The sequence below is a fragment of the Trachurus japonicus genome, chromosome 24 (genome assembly GCF_045865225.1).
Source record: "Trachurus japonicus isolate A0001 chromosome 24, Traja_1.0".
In the NCBI taxonomy this organism is placed as follows: domain Eukaryota; kingdom Metazoa; phylum Chordata; class Actinopteri; order Carangiformes; family Carangidae; genus Trachurus; species Trachurus japonicus.
Genome location: NC_140930.1, coordinates 23,290,638 through 23,311,410, shown reverse-complemented (window position 1 = coordinate 23,311,410; position 20,773 = coordinate 23,290,638). Strand labels below are relative to the sequence as shown.

Sequence of the window (20,773 nt, the reverse complement as noted above, 5' to 3'; positions counted from 1 at the left end):
ACCCTCAGTAAGATTTTTAATTGCAATTTTTTTAAAAATATGTTTATATTATTTATGCCAAACAATACTGAACAAGACTTGTTCAGGATGAATGGCAATTGGGGCTGATTAGTGATTTGGATGGCTAATTGAATTTGCTTACTGTGACATTTAGAACATGGAAAGTAACTATGTTGTTGGTACATGTGTTCTCGCTATAATCATCATATACAAGTGAGGCGAATTAATTTGAAGATTAATGTGGTAGGTAAATCTGTGAGTTTTACTTAGGCCTACATACTTGTGAGGCCTATTCTCTTAGATATCATTTGGCTACATGATTTATTCAGGTTTAGTGTTAAAATGTAAAAACCTGAACGCCTGCAGAAAGACCATATGATTCACACATAATGCTAATATAAAATTACTGACGTATTAAAACCTTGTCTCTGGAATAATCTAATTAATTTTTCATGGGATGTATTTATTATTGTCGTTTGATAATTATTATGCTAACTAAGTTCCTATGCGCCACCCATGGATTATAATTCTACCCGGAAGCCTGCTAGTGTAGGAATTTCCGGTTACGTCAGGGCGTTAGGACTCCATTAGAGCTGCAGCTGTTTTGAGAGAAACAACAACAAAAACGGGCTAACTGTCAGGGCTGCTGCGGTGACAGTCTGCTCTTAGCCCGACAACGAGGCCTCAAATCTGGAAGCTTAACCTTCATTTCCCACCCGGAGCTCCGCCGGCTTCTAACCACGGCCGCTCTCGGTGAGGAAACTCTGGCCTCCGCTTCCTCCTCCTCCGACTCGGACACCGGCGGAGCGTCGCCGCCCCCGCGGAAGAAGCACCGAGCCTCGGCGGCGGAGGGAGCAGGAGAGCCCGGGGCTTCAGCAGTTGTAACAGGCCTCTCTGGAGTTGTCCTAGGACTTGCTACGCACTCTCCACACTCTCAAGCCACTTCTGCCATCCACTTTAACCGAAGTGTTGTCAACAACATCAGCAGCAGCATGCAGGCAAACGGGGCAGGACAAGGACAAGAATCCTCAGAGCTCTCCTGCCTAAACAGCGCACAAAACGGGGAGTCATCCTCGGCCGGCGGAACCCACTCCAACGGGCTTCTCTCCAGCACAGACAACGGGAATAGTGTCGGTACCAGTAACGGGTCGTCGACCGGGCCCGGTTCGGGGACTTCGGCAGCCTCCACGACATCGGGCACGGAGGTTGGTTCGTTGAAAAAGAAGAAACGACTATCGCAGGCGGAGGAAGATGTCATACGATTAATAGGACAACATCTCCAAGGACTGGGGCTAAAGTAAGTTTATTCAGTGTGTCAGTCGAGTCAAAAACTAGAAAAGCGTTTAACTTTAGTGTTTAAAATGTAATCTGCAGTCCATATCTCTGGTGTTATGTATGAGGCTGCGAAACTGCAGCTGGTAAAAGCGCTATTAGTGTGCTGACAGACACAAACATGGGGGGATGGGGGAGCTAGCCTGTGAGCTCGGCAGTTGGTAGAAAGAAGGGGTCCATCTTGCACAATAACAGTTAGCTTGATGGCTAATAGCACTAGCCTGCGTTGAGGTGTTGTGCCTTGGAATTAAACCCTTACACAAACATAAAACACAATCCAACCTTTAGCTGCTTCACAAGCACACCACGGGCTGAAATGTGTCTTTAATGCCACTCGCGCCATGAAGTGTTAATCAATGTTATAGATTTTGCACTGAATTAAAGGCATTACATCATCTAACGTTAGCAACGTTTATTCAGAAAAAACAAGATTCAACGATTATCACCGTTGGGAAGCTTAAAATCAATGTCATGAGGGAGAAACTTGATTTAGCTTCTTGATTAAGTTCACAAGCAGGATTATCGAGTTCTCAGTGTCCGTTTTTGCGTTTCAATTGCTGTTGCGCAAAAAATGCGGAGGAAATGTTTAATGTGCGGTTTGTCAACGTCGGTTTTCGTCCGGATGGTTCGGGATTTTCTTCATATTCCAGCTCGGACGCCTCGGGAAAATAACATGGTTTTCTGGGGGGGTTTGTTGCAAAGGCTGTGTGGGAGGAACATTAATGGGTCGGCCACAGTTTAATAACGAGCATGGTTATGAAAACTGCCCTGGTTATTTTAGTATTCAGAGTGCACTCTCTGCGCGTCTTGAGCTGTCATGTCGAGCAACTCTTTTATTGATCAGATTAATCGCCACTTTCTGTCCGTTAGGCTTCTCATGAACAAAACAACTTCATTCCCAGGCGAACGTCTCCATTTCTCTGTCGCTGTCACTGTGTCAGCAATGTGTCAACAGTCACAGTGGCGTGCATGTATTTATTTAAAGACGGCAGTCAATATGGGGGCGACAGTTGGTCTGAAATTGAACAGAATCAGTTGGTTTCATGGTGGCTGAGGAATGCGCTTTTCTACCAGCTGTTTTAGATGGAAACGCAGTGTTTGAATCTAATTATAGCACAGTGGGATTTCAAGAAATGTGTGTCTGGCCCTCTTCTTCAAAGTAGCTGTGGTAGCCCCTGTTGGATAGCTAGACATCCACTGGTCTCTGCTGCCTTGCTGAGGAAGTGGAGCTTCCATAATTAGGCATTATAAAGGACAACCTAACACTGCTATGTTTACAAAGAGGGTGGGTGAGGGGGGGATACATGACATTGCCTTCTATGAAACAGAGCCCCTACATTTCAGCTGGGGAAATGCAAGTGAAATCTGTGTAGCAGCCAGCTAGATGAGAGGCTCAACACAAAGCTGCTGCGCCACTCCATTGATACCTGAGAATGATGTCATCATGCTGAAGGTGTCAGCCACCCCCCACTCCCAACCCACTTACATTATCTCACACACACACACACACACACACACATACACACTCTGATCTGAGCAGGCCTGTTTGTGTGTTGGTGGAGTGTGCTCAGCAGAGAGGTGGTGTTTGGACAGATGGTTATGGTTCATGGTTGACAGGCTGAGAGGGTGATGTCAACTGCAGTGAAAGCGGGGTTGATGTTAGTCACCCTCCCACAATCCACAAATAATGCCCCGGTGACACAAACTGCTCCAGGCTGCTTATCTCCAGATATTGTCAGCCATGAAATTGCCTCCATCGCATTGTCAGTCAATGATATTTATATTCTCTACTAAGATTATTATTGTTCCAGATCTCCCACTCACCCATTTGCAATTCCTAGAATGGTTATCTAATCAGAATTGATTGGATATAGATAGATGAGAAAAGTTGAATATGCTGTGTTAAAATGGTATTTCATGCAATAATGGTGCTGAACTTTCTACACCATTCGGACTTGGCTGTAATAGTTGACATAACATAATTTGGCGTGATTAAGTTTGATTTGTAATTTTTAAAGACATGCTCTCTCTTCTCTTCTCTCCCCCCGTCTGTCATGTGTCTGTATGTCTGCCCCCCCCCCCTCTGTGTCTCTGCAGTCAGACAGTGGACCTGCTGATGCAGGAGTCAGGCTGCAGACTGGAACACCCCTCGGCTACCAAGTTCCGCAACCATGTCATGGAGGGGGAATGGGACAAGGTTGGTCTTAGGTTGCCACAGTTACATAACAGCAAGCACTTTGATAGACAGGGAAGTAGTGACTCCTCTTGGGATCCTCTGTCTTAATTGTACAGTTGCACGTCAAGCTTGTTTTGGTTAGGAAAGGAGCAGATAGCTTCTTGTTATTCAAACTCGTGTGCATGATCAACAGAAACAAACCTATTGGGTTCTGTTGAAGAAAATGTAAATTAAGTGTCCATTTTAGCCAAGTTCAACTTTTAGATTTTTAATAGAATGATACATGGCTGCCAGTGGGTAATTTGTCTAATTTGTGTTTGCTAGAATAATACTTTTATCTCTTTTTAAGTGTTATTATTTAGAGCTCAAGGGAAATGCATCTTACTTCAACTAGTTAAGAAGAATATTTGCTTGGTCAACTGGTCTTAAATATTTAAGGAACAATATGATAGAGGTAGAAATGATTTCTTATTCAGCATGCTGAATGGTCTGGCAAGAAAAAATCTGTATTTTTAAACCTATATACAAAATAACAAGTGATGTGTATCATAGAAATACAGTCATAAGAAATGATCAAAATGAATGTTAATCAGAGCAACCCAAAGCATAGCATAGGACTGTATAATGTGAGCTTTCTATACGACATAATGAAAACAGTAGGTTTATATCTTGCAACGTTTTTATTTGCTTGCCTTTTAAATCAGCAGCCTGAGTTGTATTACGCTTTTCTGGCCACAGTGTAGCTCATTCCAACATATAGAGGGTATGCGCGTGACGTCACGGTACTCAGAAGTCGCTGTGGAGCGCTCACTGAGTGGCAAAAAGACGAGTGGCAGAGACGCCAAAGTTTAAAATCAAGGAAAGTAACGGGGCGATTTCCTCCGAGCCCATACAAGTCTGATGTACAGCATGATGTCAGCATACGGTAGGATGACCAAACAGAAAAAAAAATTAAAAAATATTGTGGATACGTCTTACTTTGACCGAGTTGCATTCAAGAACCTGTTTTCAATGACGGAAAGTAAATTCACCTGAGCGGTAATTTTTTTTTCTGATCCATCAGCCATGTTTACCGTGTCAGGTGTCATAGTTCTGATGGTTAGACAGATGAATTTAGTCCTACACATCCTACAGTTTGACTCGTCAGAGTTTTTCAGTATAGAAGCAACTCAGGTTTAAGTGTCAGGAGTCACTGTCGGGACCAAAGTAACAGCTGTAATCTGGTCCCTCTGCACATGAACAATGATCCTATCTGTCACTCTGCCGGTACCGCAGCATGTGTGGGCGTGTGTTACAGGATTGATTAAAACACAACGTAAACAATGTGACTGTATAAACATGTAGATACTGAAGGAGGAGGGCAGACACCAGTGGTTAGTTTTATATCTGTTTAAATCTAATAATGGCTGATGGGTGTTATTTTGAAATGATTTAATGATTTCTGGCAACATGGAGCAGATGGTTTTGAGGAGCTGGTGGATCATCGTCGAGTCCTTCTGACCTCAATTTGTTTTGATACTACATGTTTTACCCGGTTTCGTCGCGTCCACCGCTCCTTCACCACGTTGAGGGAGGTTTGTTTTGCCACTCAGTCCGAACGAAAGGGGGCGTGTCCCAGGGCAACGGGACGTAAACGCATACCCTCTATTAGAGTTGACTTGTGAATCTTCATGAATGATAAAACCATGACAGAACATCAGGCTGGAAAATGAATGTCAGCCTTGAGCATAATGGCAGTTATGTTTAAGTTCAATACAAACCAATAGTAAACTACCTGTTCATGTGACAGACTCGTCCATGTTGTGATGTCGAAAAATATTTCACAGGTAAAACTGGCCACTGGAAGGTATAAATGTTCTATGTTGCCTTCTATAACTATATAATCATAGCAAATGGACACCACCAGCTCCATTGTTGCAGCCTCAGTTCATCATCATAAACATAAATGACTATAGATTTGTTTTACTGTCTATTACTGTAGGTTTTTTATCTGTTCATGTTTGGAACTGCTGATCTGACCATTTCTTTCCCTGTCCCCCCTCCCACCCCCCCCACCAAACTCCCTTTGTTTTGGTCCAGGCTGAGAATGATCTCAATGAGCTGAGAGCACTGATGCATTCTCCTAATGCTATTGTGGTAAGCTCCCTTTTCCCCAAACCTGAACTGGGCTGAATGACCGTCAGTCTGTTCGTAGGCACAGCTGGCGCTTCTAGAACGCTGCTTTTAGAATGCAGGGCTGCAGCTTCTTGTTGTGGAGCAGTAAATGCTAAAATATTCTGGATGACTCCCAGAAAGAAAGAAAGAAAGAAAGTTTAGTGACAGAAATGAATGGGACATTAAAGTCATGGTGCGCATGAGTCTGTTTGTAGAACAACTGACAAATAAGCTGAGAGGATATTAGGATAATTGATTACTTCTTTTTTTTTAACCATCCCTGTTTCTCTGCTCTTTCTGATGGATTTTGGGGACATCTCTGTGGTCTCAAAAAATGAATCAAAATTTTTTTAAATCAAGTTTTCTGTTTTATGAACCAAACAATTACTCAGAAAATGGTGAAAACAAGTTTCAAAATAAGTGATTTGTCATTCACGTGGATCAGTTTGCAGAGATTTTATTTAAACTATACATTAAAGGGATCTTTTCTGTTGATTCAATTAAATCTACCTTAACACAGTATTGTAAGATTATAAAACATGAAAACGTCCAGGGGGCCTGAGTACATTTTAATAGGAATTGTGAGATTTAGACACAGCATGTGAAAGATGATCCACCTGTATTTCTCCTGGTTAACTCAAATGTGTGTATCCATTTCACACATGTCAAGTGTGATTGGACTGTTTTAGTCTTCTGTCACTCTTTGTTTAGTTAGATGAACTCTACCTGGACTGCCTAAACATTATACCAGCGTGAAGATCAGTATGACATTAAATACTTAATACAGTATTTGAAACTGGGGGCTTAGTGCAGGTTAATTAGCCTTAGCTGGCATGCTAATTATCTGTCAGAGTGAGGCCCCACAATGCTCCCCTATGCTTCAGGCTGGTGGTGGAGCCCCTGCCTGTTGGGTTATTAAGAGAATTAATGTAGCTGGTGATTTGAATCTGCATCTATAATGTGTGGACTGCCATTTTAGTTCTTGAGCTGTGGCAGGTTAGTGTTATCATTGTCAACATGACTTTCACTTTACTTGTCATAGGCAGTTATGCTTATATCACAGGCCCAGCTGGAGAGGCAGGAGGTGTGTGTGTGTGTGTGTGCCCCTTCTTCGTGGACATTTGTGGGCGGATGTCTGCTTGAGTCTATGTGTAGTAGATGTAACTGTGCCAGTTGTCGGGGCTGTGGCTCCCACTGCATACCTTAGATAAGACTCAGACTCTTAATGTCAATATTGCAACTTGAAAACATTTTCCAGTGGTCTTCAGCTTGAGGAAAGTTTGCTGATGGTGTTGACATTTACTTTATCCCATTTTTTGTCATTAAAACTAAAGGAAAATTATTCTTATATGATTATTTGGTACCACTAGAAATTTGAACTTTTTCATACTTGTCATAGCAGCCAGGTCAGTGAGTCAAACTAAAGACAATTTGTGTTGTGTATTAATATTTCTCTTCCTCTGGTCAGCGTATGAAGTTCCTGCTGCTGCAGCAGAAATACCTAGAGTATCTGGAGGATGGCAAAGTCCTGGAGGCTCTGCAAGTGCTCCGGGGAGAACTGACGCCTCTCAAGTACAACACAGACCGCATCCACGTACTCAGCGGGTACTGTTACATGTTTCATTTTCTTTGTCATAGCAGCCCTCAGACACTTCACCTGGCTAACAAACACCTACCAACATCTATGTATTAGTGCAATATGTAGCTCTGTAGTGAATGATGCTGCAGCTACTGATACTGGTGACGAGTCATGCAAAAAAGATTTATATTTATAATTTATATGATACATCTTGTTTTCTAAGAAATAAGACCTTAGTAAATTGTCATTGGGATTAAATATGTAACTTTAACCAATCACACAGTGATGAATCTGATGCAGTACATAATTTAAGGTTCAATGTAGGCACACGGGTAATGTTTATTTTCATAGATGTGTATTTATCTTGAACAGACAGCGCTACCAACATCACAGATGAACCGAGGGGAGGGGTGGCTATTGACAGTAATCATGGGGCCTTAAAAAACACTAGTAACAGTCTCTACCCATGATTTTAGTTTGTAGGCCAGAGTGTGCACTTTGATTGCTTCCACAGCTAGTTAAAATTTATTTTAAAAAGCAATAATGTTGCAAACTCGTCATTTACCTGGTTCTCCAGTACATATACCATCTATTTGTTCTTTTGACTCACAGTATAATAGCATCAGAAGCCCTGATCCACTAATCCATAGTGTGGTCAACACATAGTCCCCATGTTTTCAGCAGAGAAACTCTTCTCATATGTTACCTAATCAATTAGTGGCACTCGATATCACCTACAAGCCCGTTTGTCTTAACACACTGTCACTTAGTTGACAGAATAATTTATTGATCTGTTGCTTGTCTCAGGTCAGTCACTCAGCTGTATCTAAATGTGTCCTTAACGCTGTCAACATATGTCTGTCAAGCCGTTCCTCAATTGTTCTACACCACAGGCAACTGGAGGTTTTTTCAGTATTTGTTATCTGCATTAAATCTAGGCCATTCTGCACAATGTAAAGGAGCAAATGCAGTACAGTACTACTGTAGTGGTTGGTTAGTAGCTATGACTTATGAATTATTTGTTAAATCTATTTATATATCTATTTATTTACAGTGGCAAGAAAAAGTATGTGAACCCTTTGGAATTTCTTAGTTTTCTGCATTAAATGGCCATTTAATGTGATCTGATCTACATCTAAGACACAAACAAACACAATGTGCTTAACCTAATACCACACAAAGAATTATAATATTTCATGTCTTCATTGAACATATCCATTAAACTTGCACAACACTCAGGGTGAATCCTTGACCATTGGTCCTGACAGAGCTGCTTCGGCTCAGCCATGTTATTATAGGATGTCTTGTGTGAACGGCTCTCTGGAGGTCATTCATAGCATCCCTATTGGATTCAGGTCTGGGTCTGACTGGTCCACTCGCAAAGGTGGATTTTCTGTTTTTAAAGCTACTCTAAATGATCTAGATACCAGGTAGTAGATGGACTTCAATGTGTAGGCTCATTGTCCTGCTGCATCACACAACTTCTACTGAGTTTCTGCTGGTGGAGCCACCCTGACATCATCCTGTAGGAAGCCTTGATAAACTCTGGAAGTCATCAGACTGTCCAGGCCCTGAGGCAGCAAAGCCCCAAACCCTGATGCTCCTCCACCAGACTTCACTTCTGACATGATGTTTACATGCTGTTATGCAGAGCCATTTTTGCACTATACATACAACACAATAAATACATAAAAATACAAAAATTAAATCTTAGTTTCATCAGTCCACAAGACATTTTCCCGTTAGTGTTGTGGAATGGCAAACTCCAGGCCTGCAAGCAATTAAAGGGATAGTTCACCCAAAATTCAAATTTCACTCATTATCTACTCACCCTCATGTCGACTAAGAGCTGTGAGAATTTTCAGAGTCCTCCGTGCCTTCTCTGAGTTACTGGGGGGTCCGTGCAACAGTATTTGTCCATATAATGGTTGTGAATGGATACCAACTTTCTTCGTACAAAAAGACACACCAAAAAACCTCAAAATACCTCCATGCTGCTCGTCTGTAATGTCCCTCTGGTATTGAAGCCCAGACATGAGAAATTGTTCCGCCGGTCAGTGCAAATCACATGAGATTGACACTGACACAGGAAGAGCAGTGAACCGAGACACTGGGAGCTTCCGCTACAAACAAGCTTAAAATATAGACTTATTTAATTTTTTTCAGAACAACTTCTCATGTCGGGGTTTCAATACAAGAGGGACATTACAGACGAGCAGCATGGAGGTATTTGGATGTTTTTTGGTGTGTCTTTTTGGACGAAGAAAGTTGGTATCCATTCACAACCATTATATGGACAAATACTGCTGCGTGGAACCCCCCGAAACTCAGAGAAGGCACGGAGGAAATTCTCACAGCTCTTAGTTGACATGAGGGTGAGTAGATAATGAGTGAAATTTGAATTTTGGGTGAACTATCCCTTTAATGCAGAAAACTAGGAAATTCCAAAGGGTTCCCATACTTTTTCTTGCCACTGTATCTTTGGTTAGAATCTTACCATCCATGCTAAGGACTCCTACTTTGCTGTTTTGCTTGAAATGTGCAGGTACCTGATGTGTAGCCATGCTGAGGATCTAAGGGCCAAAGCAGAGTGGGAGGGCAAGGGCACGGCCTCACGCTGCAGACTGCTGGACAAATTACAGAGTGAGGACACGCGACAATACACCGACCCACCTTGAGCTCCATGCATAGCCCACGTGTGTGGTCAGCATGTCTTTTTCTCTGTCCTTGTAGCGTACCTGCCACCTTCTGTGATGCTGCCCCCGCGGCGGCTGCAGACCCTGCTGCGGCAAGCGGTGGAGCTGCAGAGGGACCGCTGCCTCTATCACAACACCAAGCTGGACAGTAGCCTGGACTCGGTCTCTCTCCTCCTCGATCATGTCTGCAGCAGGTTGGTACTGCAGAGCCAGCGTGCTGTTCTGGCCCCTCAAGACCCTGCTTGCTGTCAGAGTGCAGCATCTGATATTTATGTATCAGTTGACCTCCTGTTATTACATAACCAAAATGTCACAAGACAGAAAGACCTTGTTTTCTTTCCAAATGTTGTCTTCTGCAAACTTATTTACCTTCTGCTTTATACCTCCCCCCTATCATTCCATTCTCTCTGTGGCTTCACTACTGTTGTGGCTCATCATTGCTGTCTTAAACGATTAATATTTCAACTTGTGATTGAACATTTTATTTCCCCATCGCAGGAAGCAGTTCCCCTGTTACACCCAGCAGATTCTGACAGAGCACTGTAATGAGGTGTGGTTCTGCAAATTCTCAAACGATGGCACCAAACTAGCCACTGGCTCCAAAGACACTACCGTCATAATTTGGCAAGTGGACCCGGTGAGTGCAAAGAAGTTGAACCACACACTTCATCCACAGCAAAAACATCCCTGTTAGAATTTAGCGGTTAGGTCGACTTGTACATTTTTGCAGGCAGCTTTCTCTTTTTGAATTGACCTGAACGTAGAATATATTCTCTGTATTTACACACGATAATCCTTCTGATATAAACAGCTTTGTATAGGCATCCATGAAAATGACCCAGTAAGTCCCTGTAAAAAATAAAACTGTAACAAAACAAATGAATTTTATCAAGTTGCTTGTTTTGGTTAGACATTTCACAAATTTCCACATTTGACTTTAATGTGAATACATGTGCAAATGAGAGCCTAACTCTCAGTGTCTCTGAATGAATTTTATCCTAACCATCTTAATCCTGTCTTTATGCAGGAGAGCCACCAGTTGAAGCTGCTGCGAACCCTGGAGGGTCATGCGTACGGGGTCTCTTATTTAGCCTGGAGTCCCGACGACACCTACCTGATCGCCTGTGGACCTGACGACTGCTCCGAGCTCTGGCTTTGGAACGTTCAGGTAACATCCCTCTGGTTTTTATCTTTTTATTTTTATTTTTTAAAGATTTGTTTTTTATTAACAGAATCTCTTACAGGATGTTTATGGTGCATAAGCAAGCATCTACAGTTTGTTACAATGAGATAGATCGTATTTTATAGAGAGAACTTACAAATACACCACAAGGATGACTTCTAAACATCAGAAGAGATAATAAGAAAATAAAATAAAAAAATAATAAAAAAATATAAAATCTAAACAAAATAAAAATATCACATGAACCTTTCCCATTCCACCCCCCACCCTCTTCCCTTGTATGGTTCTCAGTTTCTTTTCATTTACATACTTACACCGTCCATAATTTATACATAAACCCTTCTGTACACATTCATATATATATGGATCAGCACACTACTCACAATAAATACATCAATGAGCAAATTTATACAGGAAGGATCACAGAGGGCTAATTTGAAGCTGATCCAGGAAGAGTCGCACCATCGTTATCAGTGAAGTCCAGTGAAGGCAGAATGTCTATGAAGGGGCCCCAGATTTTTTCAAAGGCTGCATGCTTCCCTCTCACATTATATAATATCTTGTGCAGTAAGACACAAGCTCATTAATCCAGTGTCTAGTTGATGGAGAATTTTCAGATTTCCAGTTAACCAGGATACATTTGGTTTTTATCTTTTTATGATGCTCTACTGATGGAAGTCCCTTTTTTCTAGAACGTATCAGTCGTATTAAAGATTTCAGCTGTCTAATTCCAATTCAGTAAACAAGTGGAAACAGAAAACATGCATTGAGCATGACACTCTGTATATTGTGTGTACTCAATGACCTCTCCTGTTGTCCCCTCCCCTTTCTTTTCCTTGAATCACCCCTCCCCCGCTTACTTAATCTTTCTTCTTGCCGTCTCCCTTCCCCTTGTTTTTCTCTCCTCCTCTGCCCTCCACTGTCTCTTTTAATCTCCTCGCCGACCAGACGGGGGAGCTGCGGACCAAAATGTCCCAGTCCCATGAAGACAGCCTGACGAGCGTGGCCTGGAACCCTGATGGCAAACGCTTCGTCACAGGAGGACAGAGGGGGCAGTTTTATCAGTGTGTAAGTGGATGCATGGCTCCCCTTTGTTCTCAATGGACAGCACTGTTATTATTGTGTGTTTATTGACAAGCGCCTTTTCCCTCTCAAGTATAATGTTTTCTGCTACGTGTGAAGGTTTACAGCAAGGGGCTTTAAGAAAAGGGATGACACAGTGTGAGTTCCAGTGTCTGTAGAGCAGCTGCTAAAGTATTGTGCTGACCTTAAACAGGAAGCTTCCAGATAATTGTACTTTTTACAATGTATTGATTTTCAATGCATGAACCTGATGAACCCATGTTATGACATTTAATTGCGTCTCTGTGTCGTTGACAATGGTTTGAACTACATTATTCTAAACAGAATATGATCAGTCCACATGTCTGATTGATGCACTCTGTTGGTTCTACTCCGGCATCCTCTTCCATCCTCATCGTTGTAGACTTCATCCATGTTTTCATCCTCCTAAGACTAAGGGTGTTTGGATCAGTCAGTACGTTAACATGCAGAGCTTAATCGAGCTATGCTCAAAATTCGATTTTGGCGTCAAGTCGGACTTCTGTCCTCGTCTCAATAGACATGCAACTGAGAAAACCGAATAACTGACGGGGTCCGCCCCCTCATGCGGTGTCACCCGTTGTTTCAGTGGGTTAATACGCCCCCCTGTCCTGTTGACTTTTCTGTCACCTCGTAAAAAACTGAATATAAACAACGTAGTAAACTTAATAATAAATTCTCAACTGCAGTTCCCGACCAGACGCGCCAGTCTGGGACGGATTCGTGCTGAGAATAGGATACGGGCTTCCTTTTTCCTCTCTCTGTCTTTTTTTTTTTTTTTTTTAATAAAACACTCTTGCTGGTCGCGCTGTGTGAAATGCATTGAATTGGCGCTGACGGGCGGCTTCTCTGCTCCACTTGGTGCCATCTCTACTGTTGTGGAGCATGCGCACATGCATTGTCCAGTTATACTCCGACTAAGGTGTATACATGACGGAGAAAATCGAATTCCAATCGCATTATCTGGGTGTCTTAATCGGAGTTCTCAACTCCGATTTCAGTCGGACTAAGGTGTTTACATGCACTTCAGTTGTCCAGTTATAGTCGGATTAAGGCAATAATTCGGTTTTTTCAAGTGTCATGTAAACGTACTGAGTGTGAACACAACAGTACCACTCAGGTGGGAACCAAAATGGCCGCACAGGGACCGTCCTGCAGGGAAGTGGAGCCCTGCTGCGGTCCGTTTGTTACATGAATGCATCTGGACCTGGATCCTGCTGTTTCCTTTGTTAAAGTTAAGCGTTATTAAGAGTTTCACTTTTACAGTCGGGGGTCACGTAAACGTGACATACAACGCGTCTTTTTCTGGTCAGTTGTCATGGAAACATGGCGCCCTGTCAGCGGTGCAGCGTTGGGACCCAAGTGAAAACAAACCTGTGTGAACCTGGACCATACGAGCTGAAAAATGAAACAATGTATCATTTTTGCACCTGGTCTGCAGCAGTATGTGTGAAAACCCCCTAAGACTCCTCAGACTAAGAGACGAGAGGTCTGCTGTCTGTGTTGCCAGGACCTGGATGGGAATCTGCTGGACTCATGGGAGGGCGTCAGAGTGCAGTGCCTGTGGTGCCTGAGCGATGGCAGGACAGTGCTGGCCTCGGACACCCACCAACGTATCCGGGGGTACAACTTCGAGGACCTTACCGACAGAAACATGTGCGTGCCAACTTTCTGATACCTGCCTTCCTTCTAAATGATTTACATATAAGGGTTTTAATATTTAAAGGCTTATTGTGCTCTCAGGAAAGTCTATATGGAACAAATATTAATGCTTGACTGTTAGCTGGATTCATAAGGCAATTAGAATGTACAGTCCACATAGTCATGTAGTACAGGTCTTCATGTTTTGAAGAGGTTTCATAAGAACCTGTATACTGCATGAGTGTACTTTCTGCAGAGTTCTTCCTCTGATGTTGAACAACACACATTCTGATAGATTCCAGGAAAGCTAAATGTTTTTACAGTGTATTATTGTGAGTCCTTCATATTCAAGATGTAAAAAATGTCATCCTCACTACATAATATTGGATGTGTCTGACTTTCTGTTCTGTTGTTCTCCCAGAGTTCAGGAGGACCACCCTATCATGTCTTTTACTGTTTCAAATAACGGAAGATTAGCTTTGTTAAATGTAGCAACTCAGGTAAGCCTTTTAACCAAGCTCACTGCTAATATTGGTTAAGATGATCAATTTCGAAACCCCACTTGCATGTTGCTTGATGTGTCCATAGTTGAAGTCTGTTCATGTAAAACATTTTCTCCAGGGAGTACACCTCTGGGACCTTCAGGACCGAGTGCTGGTGAGGAAGTATCAAGGTGTGACCCAGGGCTTCTACACCATCCACTCCTGCTTTGGAGGACACAATGAAGACTTCATTGCAAGTGGCAGCGAAGGTACAAAATGCTAGATGTCATAAAGCCATGACTAAGACTGTCAAGTGTCACCCGGAGCGCTACTGTCAAGTTCAACTTCACTCAACAATGCAGATTTGAAACTTCCTCCCAGTTTTTGTTTGATGTTGATGATGGTTTTAATTTGACAGTACAGAACTATTTATTGGAGCGTAAAAGTGGGATGGGACAGGCAGGCGTCGCCTTTCCTTTGATAGATTCCTAATTTTTTTTGGTAGAATCAGCTGATATACTACTATATGTGATTTTTAAAATTTTACTTTCAGTTCAGGTTTCAGGTTCAATATGTTAATAAAGTGAAAAAATAACTGTTGGATAATATAGGTGAAGTTGTGCTGGGAAAAAAAAGATACCAAACATGGGAATGGTCAACATTTTCTATTTGGTTTATAAAGGTAAAATAAAAAAAATTCAAAACAGCCAGAATTGGCTCCGACCCCTAAGGGTTAATCTGTGGTTCTACTTTCACCTTCTCATCCCCCTCCCCTCAGACCACAAAGTGTACATCTGGCACCGGCGTGGCGAGCTTCCCATTGCTGAGCTAACAGGCCACACACGCACCGTTAACTGTGTGAGCTGGAACCCGGCCATCCCAGGACTCATGGCTTCTGCCTCAGACGACGGCACAGTGCGAGTCTGGGGTCCTGCACCCTTCCTCGACTCACAAGAGGCAGACGGACTCAACGGTAACTGCCAAAGTTGTTTTTTTCCCCCCACAGTGCACATGGATGCTGTAAGCTCAAAAATAGTCATGTATAGCCTCTGCTTGTGGTAACTGACGAATGACCTAGCTGTTGTAGCAGGCAAAACCTTAGTTCAATGTTTTAGCAAATTCGCCTATCACAATAATCCCTGTAGTCACAGCAGAAGGTTTGTTACCTTTAATTATCGGTGCATGTTGTTCTGAGATCAGCGGGGCAGAGACGTGAGCTGCTCAGTGAACACAATGGAGGTGAACGGTACAGGTCCCCTGTCCCTCATCAAATACACAATCCAACAACTCCAAAACACTCTGGTGGACAAGTTGTGACCTGCACATTCACCACACTATGAAATAATCATGTAACATTACAACACACAAAGCAAATACTTGGAACTACTTGCGCTTTTCAAATCCCTTCGCCCAGCAGCCGTGTCTGGAATGTAGTTCCGGCTGCATTTGCCTCGAAAACAACTCTGTCACGTAATGTTACATGATTATTTCATAGTGTGGTGAATGTGCAGGTCACAACTTGTCCACCAGAGTGTTTTGAAGTTGCTGGATTGTATATTTGATGAGTTTGATGAGGGACAGGGGACCTGTACCGTTCACCTCCATTGTGTTCACTGAGCAGCTCACGTCTCTGCCCCGCTGATCTCAGAACAACATGCACCGATAATTAAAGGTAACGTACCTACTGATGTGACTATAGGGATTATGGTGATAGGCAAATTTGCCAAAATGTTGAACTATCCCTTTATATCAATCTGTGTGAGTGGTTTGAAGCATCTGATAAGATAAGAATAACTTTATTTATCCCAAAGAGGAAGATTATTAACTCATAATATTCACCACATTTGTAGCTTTAGATATGAAAATGTTGCTGTTTGTGGTTTTTAGCCACCAGAGTTACCATGACAGCTGTATTTACCTAATGTTGTTTTCTTCCACAGAGAACTGCAGTAATATGGACAGTTGATGGTCACTCATGGAGCAATGACATCTCTCTTTGACAACAATCCAAGAATCCCACAATAAAACTAAATCTGAACGGGCAAATAAAATCTTAACAACAGAAGAAGAAAGTCAAGAATAACAAACAAAAGCCACCAAGACAAAAAAGAGAAAACACACGTGAGAAAAAACTTGTCTCCTGACTGGCCTCGAAAAAATGGTGATGGTGATGACGGACATTCTGAAAATTCAAGTCCTCATCCAAAACCTAAATCCCGACCCAGAGGCCTGGAAAAGCAGTCAACAGCCAGCGGGATACGACGGCCATCCACTGGTGAGGTGTAACAGGCTGTTCTCCTCCAACCGACCCTTCTTTACTCCATCTTGCTGCGTGGTCGCCAGCCATGCCAGGTCCTCAGAGTTTCCCCGGAAACCCACCTCCACCTTGAGCTTGGAGCACATCGAGTCCCCGTGATGCCTCCAGACGGACACGGCAGACCAGCCGTCTACTCATTGGACTACATCTGTCTGCCTGTTTTGTCTCTCACGTTACCTGTATAATGTCTCCATGGACGTGGGTGGGGTGTTGTTGGGGGAGGATGGCGCGTAGGGGGATATAGCAAACCTTCTGTGTATGTTTTCCTCTTCCCCTCTTCTTGCTATATTCTTCACATTTGATAAGTTGGACAAAGGCTGAAAATCCACCATAAAAACACTGACCGACCAGCTGACAAAGAACACAAAAACAAGGCTATGCTAAATGTTGGAGTTTTTTTTTTCATGATAGTCATAGCGTTTATTCTCATTTAAGAGGTGAATCTTAGCTCGAGTAGTGCCCGTGGAAAGCTTTAGCGTGAAGATTCCACTTTCTGTTTCTCGACATTAGGAAAACAAACTTTTTATTCCTTAATTTAACTTCTAACAGGACAGTCGCTGTATTGTTTCCAACTGACAGCCCCCCCCTCCCTTAGAAACCCCCTCCGTCGAGCTAGCTACCGCACAACTCCATTACATCTGCCTAAGAGGAGAAGGACAGAGGGATTCACAGGTCACATATCAGCGGTGAGGGGGGGGTCAGATGTTTTCGGTGAGCTGGGGGTTTCCACTGTCGGGACATGTACTTTGACCCTTCTCAAAACACATGCTTTCAGATGTGAAAGGGTTCAAGTGTGATTAGATTGCACGCCGGTGACTGCTGTCCCTCCTCTGTGTGTGTTTGTGTGTTTGCGTTTGCGCGTGCATGTGTGTGAGAGTGAGTGAGAGAGCGAGAGTGATTATGCATACACACATTAATGTGAGAATTGGCATTTGTGGGTGCAGATTTAATTGGCACGTGTTTTTTGTATGTGTGTTCAATTCACACCAGCAGAAGTTTCCCGCCCCTCCCCTCCCTCTCCCCTCTGCTCCCAATCCCATAGTAAAATTGTAAAGAGGATTTTAAACCAATTCTAAGTTATCCAAAGCCCCATAGGGACCTCAATCTGTGGAACAAAGAATACTTGAGAGCCATTTTGTAAAAGAAAAACTTTATTTTAATCTGGGGCTTTGATTTTTACATTTGACCTTTTTCCTTGTTTTGTTTTTTTTTTCCTTTTTTTTTTGCCCTTACCACGTGGCATTCTAACGGCACCGAGTTATTGGCATCAAATCATCTTTGTGGGGGGGTTAAAGAAAAGGAAATTTTAGAAAGGCTAATTTGATCGAGGCATGTTTCAAAAAAGCTGTAAAGTTGTTGTGTTTATTAGCAAAGGGTCATTTCATATGAGAAGTCAATGATTGTAATTACTGGACGAGTAGTTAGCACAGAGAGAGGAGAGGCACCAATAACTAGAACCATGCTCTGAGCCCACAGTGTTGGGGAGTACTGTTGGATTCCTAAAACACAGACAAACTGCCTTCCTGTTCATACAGTTGCACACATACCTTCAGTATGTATGACACCCCCCAGCCCCACTGCACTTCGAGTGGTCTTTTTGCTCTCTTACACCTACTGCAATGGCACAAACCCACAAGGCTCTTACGGCCTTAGAGTTGCCACACTTGCCGTTATTTTGTCTTAAAAGGTTGCATTGGCAAAGACTTCAAACATAATAGGAGACGGCGAAAGGAAAGAGCCCTTTCTATGCCTCTATGCACCCAAGAGCAGTGACTGATTATCTTGTAGACATTACAAACCTCTTGCATATAAGGCATAGCAGCCTCATCTCGGGGGGTACCACTCTTGGAGCTTAGAGAGAATTCAGCATTAACTCCCCCGTTGCTCTGCAGCCAAGTTATCCAGTGCTCAGTGCACCATTCAAAGCTTTCTTCCTCCCTTTTTCAGGGTATGTAATGACTATTTGCTACAGACTGATATACAGTAAAAATGTTTAAAAACAGTGCTTTTCTGTCTGTTTTTATTGAACTTTATGTTTTTTTGTTACTTAAATCTTTTGTTCACATTATATCATTTTTGGTTGACCTCTATCCCTGTATGATCATATTAAAATATAACCAGACATTTGGAGTCCTCACTTTTTTGTAATCTTTATAATCCCTCCTAACTTTCTTTTGTACATTTTTTTTTGTTTCTTTGTACTCAGTTGCATTTTATCTACCACTACTATTTCAAATAAATATGCACAGTAACACCCATGCCAATAGGAGTGGGAAGAGTCTTTAGGAAGTGTGTTACCTACAATCAAATCAGGTTTGAACTATCCACCCCTCGCCTTTAAAGAGTTTCCTTCATGTGAAAATCTCCTTTATCGCATGTCTGTGTAATTGACCAAAATCTCTCTCTTGGTGTGCCATTGTTGGTTGACAGGTGTCACTCCTCTAAGCCGTATGGAAGCCAGACCACTAGAGGCGCCCAGTGTTGTTTTCTGTAGGTTACCTGTGTCATGCTCTGATATTCACGCTCTTTTCTCAAAGCCTGGACCGCGGAATGGACTCCTCTTCCACACCTGACATTATTTCAGAAGACTTGAGGCAAATCATACACTAAAGAACCCAAAACAAGAGTTACAGTTATCATCCTTCATCCGTCTGCTGGTGGCACATGCTATGTCTGTATGCAACCTGGTGTCTACTCTGTTCTTTTGTCTAAGTTTACCAAGGGAGTTGTTTCTGATTTAACTGTCTTATTTCTCTCTGAGGTGACGGTGGTGGGTGTGGGTGGGGGCTGGGTGGGGAATACTAAGGGCTTACTGTAGCAGCTCTAAGTTCCTTGGGAAGGGCGGGAAGGGGTGATGTATGGGTTTGCGTTCAGTGTGTTATTTACAAAAGTGATTGTACTGTTTTGTATTGTTGTGTAGGAAAAGTGTTATGTATGCATATTTTCAATAAAGCATTCAGGGTTTTGAAAAAAAAATGGCCCATGGAAGTTTGATGGGGCAGGAGATTGTGAAGTAGTCCACCCATCAGATGCCAAGAAATCTCATTTAGCTCATCCCTCTGTCAGCAGTCAGCTTGGTAGAACTGGTGGGAGATACTGAGTTGAACAAAATACCACTTTGTATTCAGTCTTGATCTTTAAATGTCTCAAAGCAATCTCCGAGGCCAGACCGCCTGCTCAGAGCTGATCTTCTCTGCCAAAATTAGGAATAATAAGAACAACTGCCAATAAAGTGACATTTTCTGAGTAAGCCTTGTTGTTGGACACACCTTTCTATAGATGTTTACTTCAGGAAGTAGGTGAACAAGGTGTAAGATAATTCAACCCCCACCCTGAACTCTTATCTGTGAAACAATGAAAGTTTCCCCAGACTGGAAGGACCCACTCTGTCTGTGTTGTTCCTTTGGTCATTTGGAATTGAACCAGGCTACTGGTTGACTCTCATGCCACCTCCTGTCTGCACACCGGCACATGACCCTCCACTTGAAAATAAGTGATGTCATAGTGTTCATGTTTGATGTCTGAACCATAGACTGTAAAAGGTCTGAACATGACTGATCCTGGAGGCCCCACTATCATGTCCAACACCTCCTCCTGGTGGTCAGAAGTCTCTGGATGTGAATGGTGTCAGTATTTGCTCTGTCTTTGTTCTGACTGGATATTTAAAATGCATTCAAACCGTTCTCCTAATAGACCCACGGCATCATGGATGTCTCATAATAGATCCATGACCCACTGTCGTTCCAGTGCTCTGCTGTCTCTACAAGCTCCTCGTTGGAGAGGTGGGACTTTCTACTTCTAACCAATGGGAGGTGTGCACCTCCCAGTCTGACCAATGACAGAGCCGGTCTAAGTGTGATTGATGCCTTATGTGATCAATAAGACCATGTCAGAGCAGTGTAGTTAGATTGACAGGTTAAAACAACCATCACAAACTTCAAACCACTTGAGGATGGTGTGATGAGAGAATATAAATAAATGAATATTTATGAACCCAACTCTCTACCGGGTACAACAGTACTAGTGGGAGAATATCTCCTACCATGTGGTTTCTGTGTAATTACATTGAATATGTTGTTCTCTTGAACGAAGTGGAATTGGAGACAAACCCA

At 42.7% G+C, this 20,773-nt stretch overlaps 1 protein-coding gene across 1 annotated transcript; it reads left to right on the top strand.

The window, feature by feature from the left end:
- The first annotated feature begins 546 nt into the window (after positions 1-546).
- On the top strand, positions 547-18,785 carry LOC146961985 (WD repeat-containing protein 26). The gene is made up of 14 exons (XM_085771034.1): positions 547-1,297; positions 3,430-3,529; positions 5,588-5,644; positions 7,131-7,267; positions 9,787-9,884; positions 9,975-10,131; positions 10,436-10,574; positions 10,965-11,105; positions 12,069-12,188; positions 13,732-13,877; positions 14,284-14,362; positions 14,484-14,613; positions 15,123-15,317; positions 16,285-18,785. The coding sequence occupies exons 1-14, from the start codon at positions 993-995 to the stop codon at positions 16,308-16,310; spliced, it is 1,830 nt and encodes a 609-aa protein (XP_085627160.1). The 5' UTR covers positions 547-992; the 3' UTR covers positions 16,311-18,785.
- Positions 18,786-20,773: the final 1,988 nt, after the last annotated feature.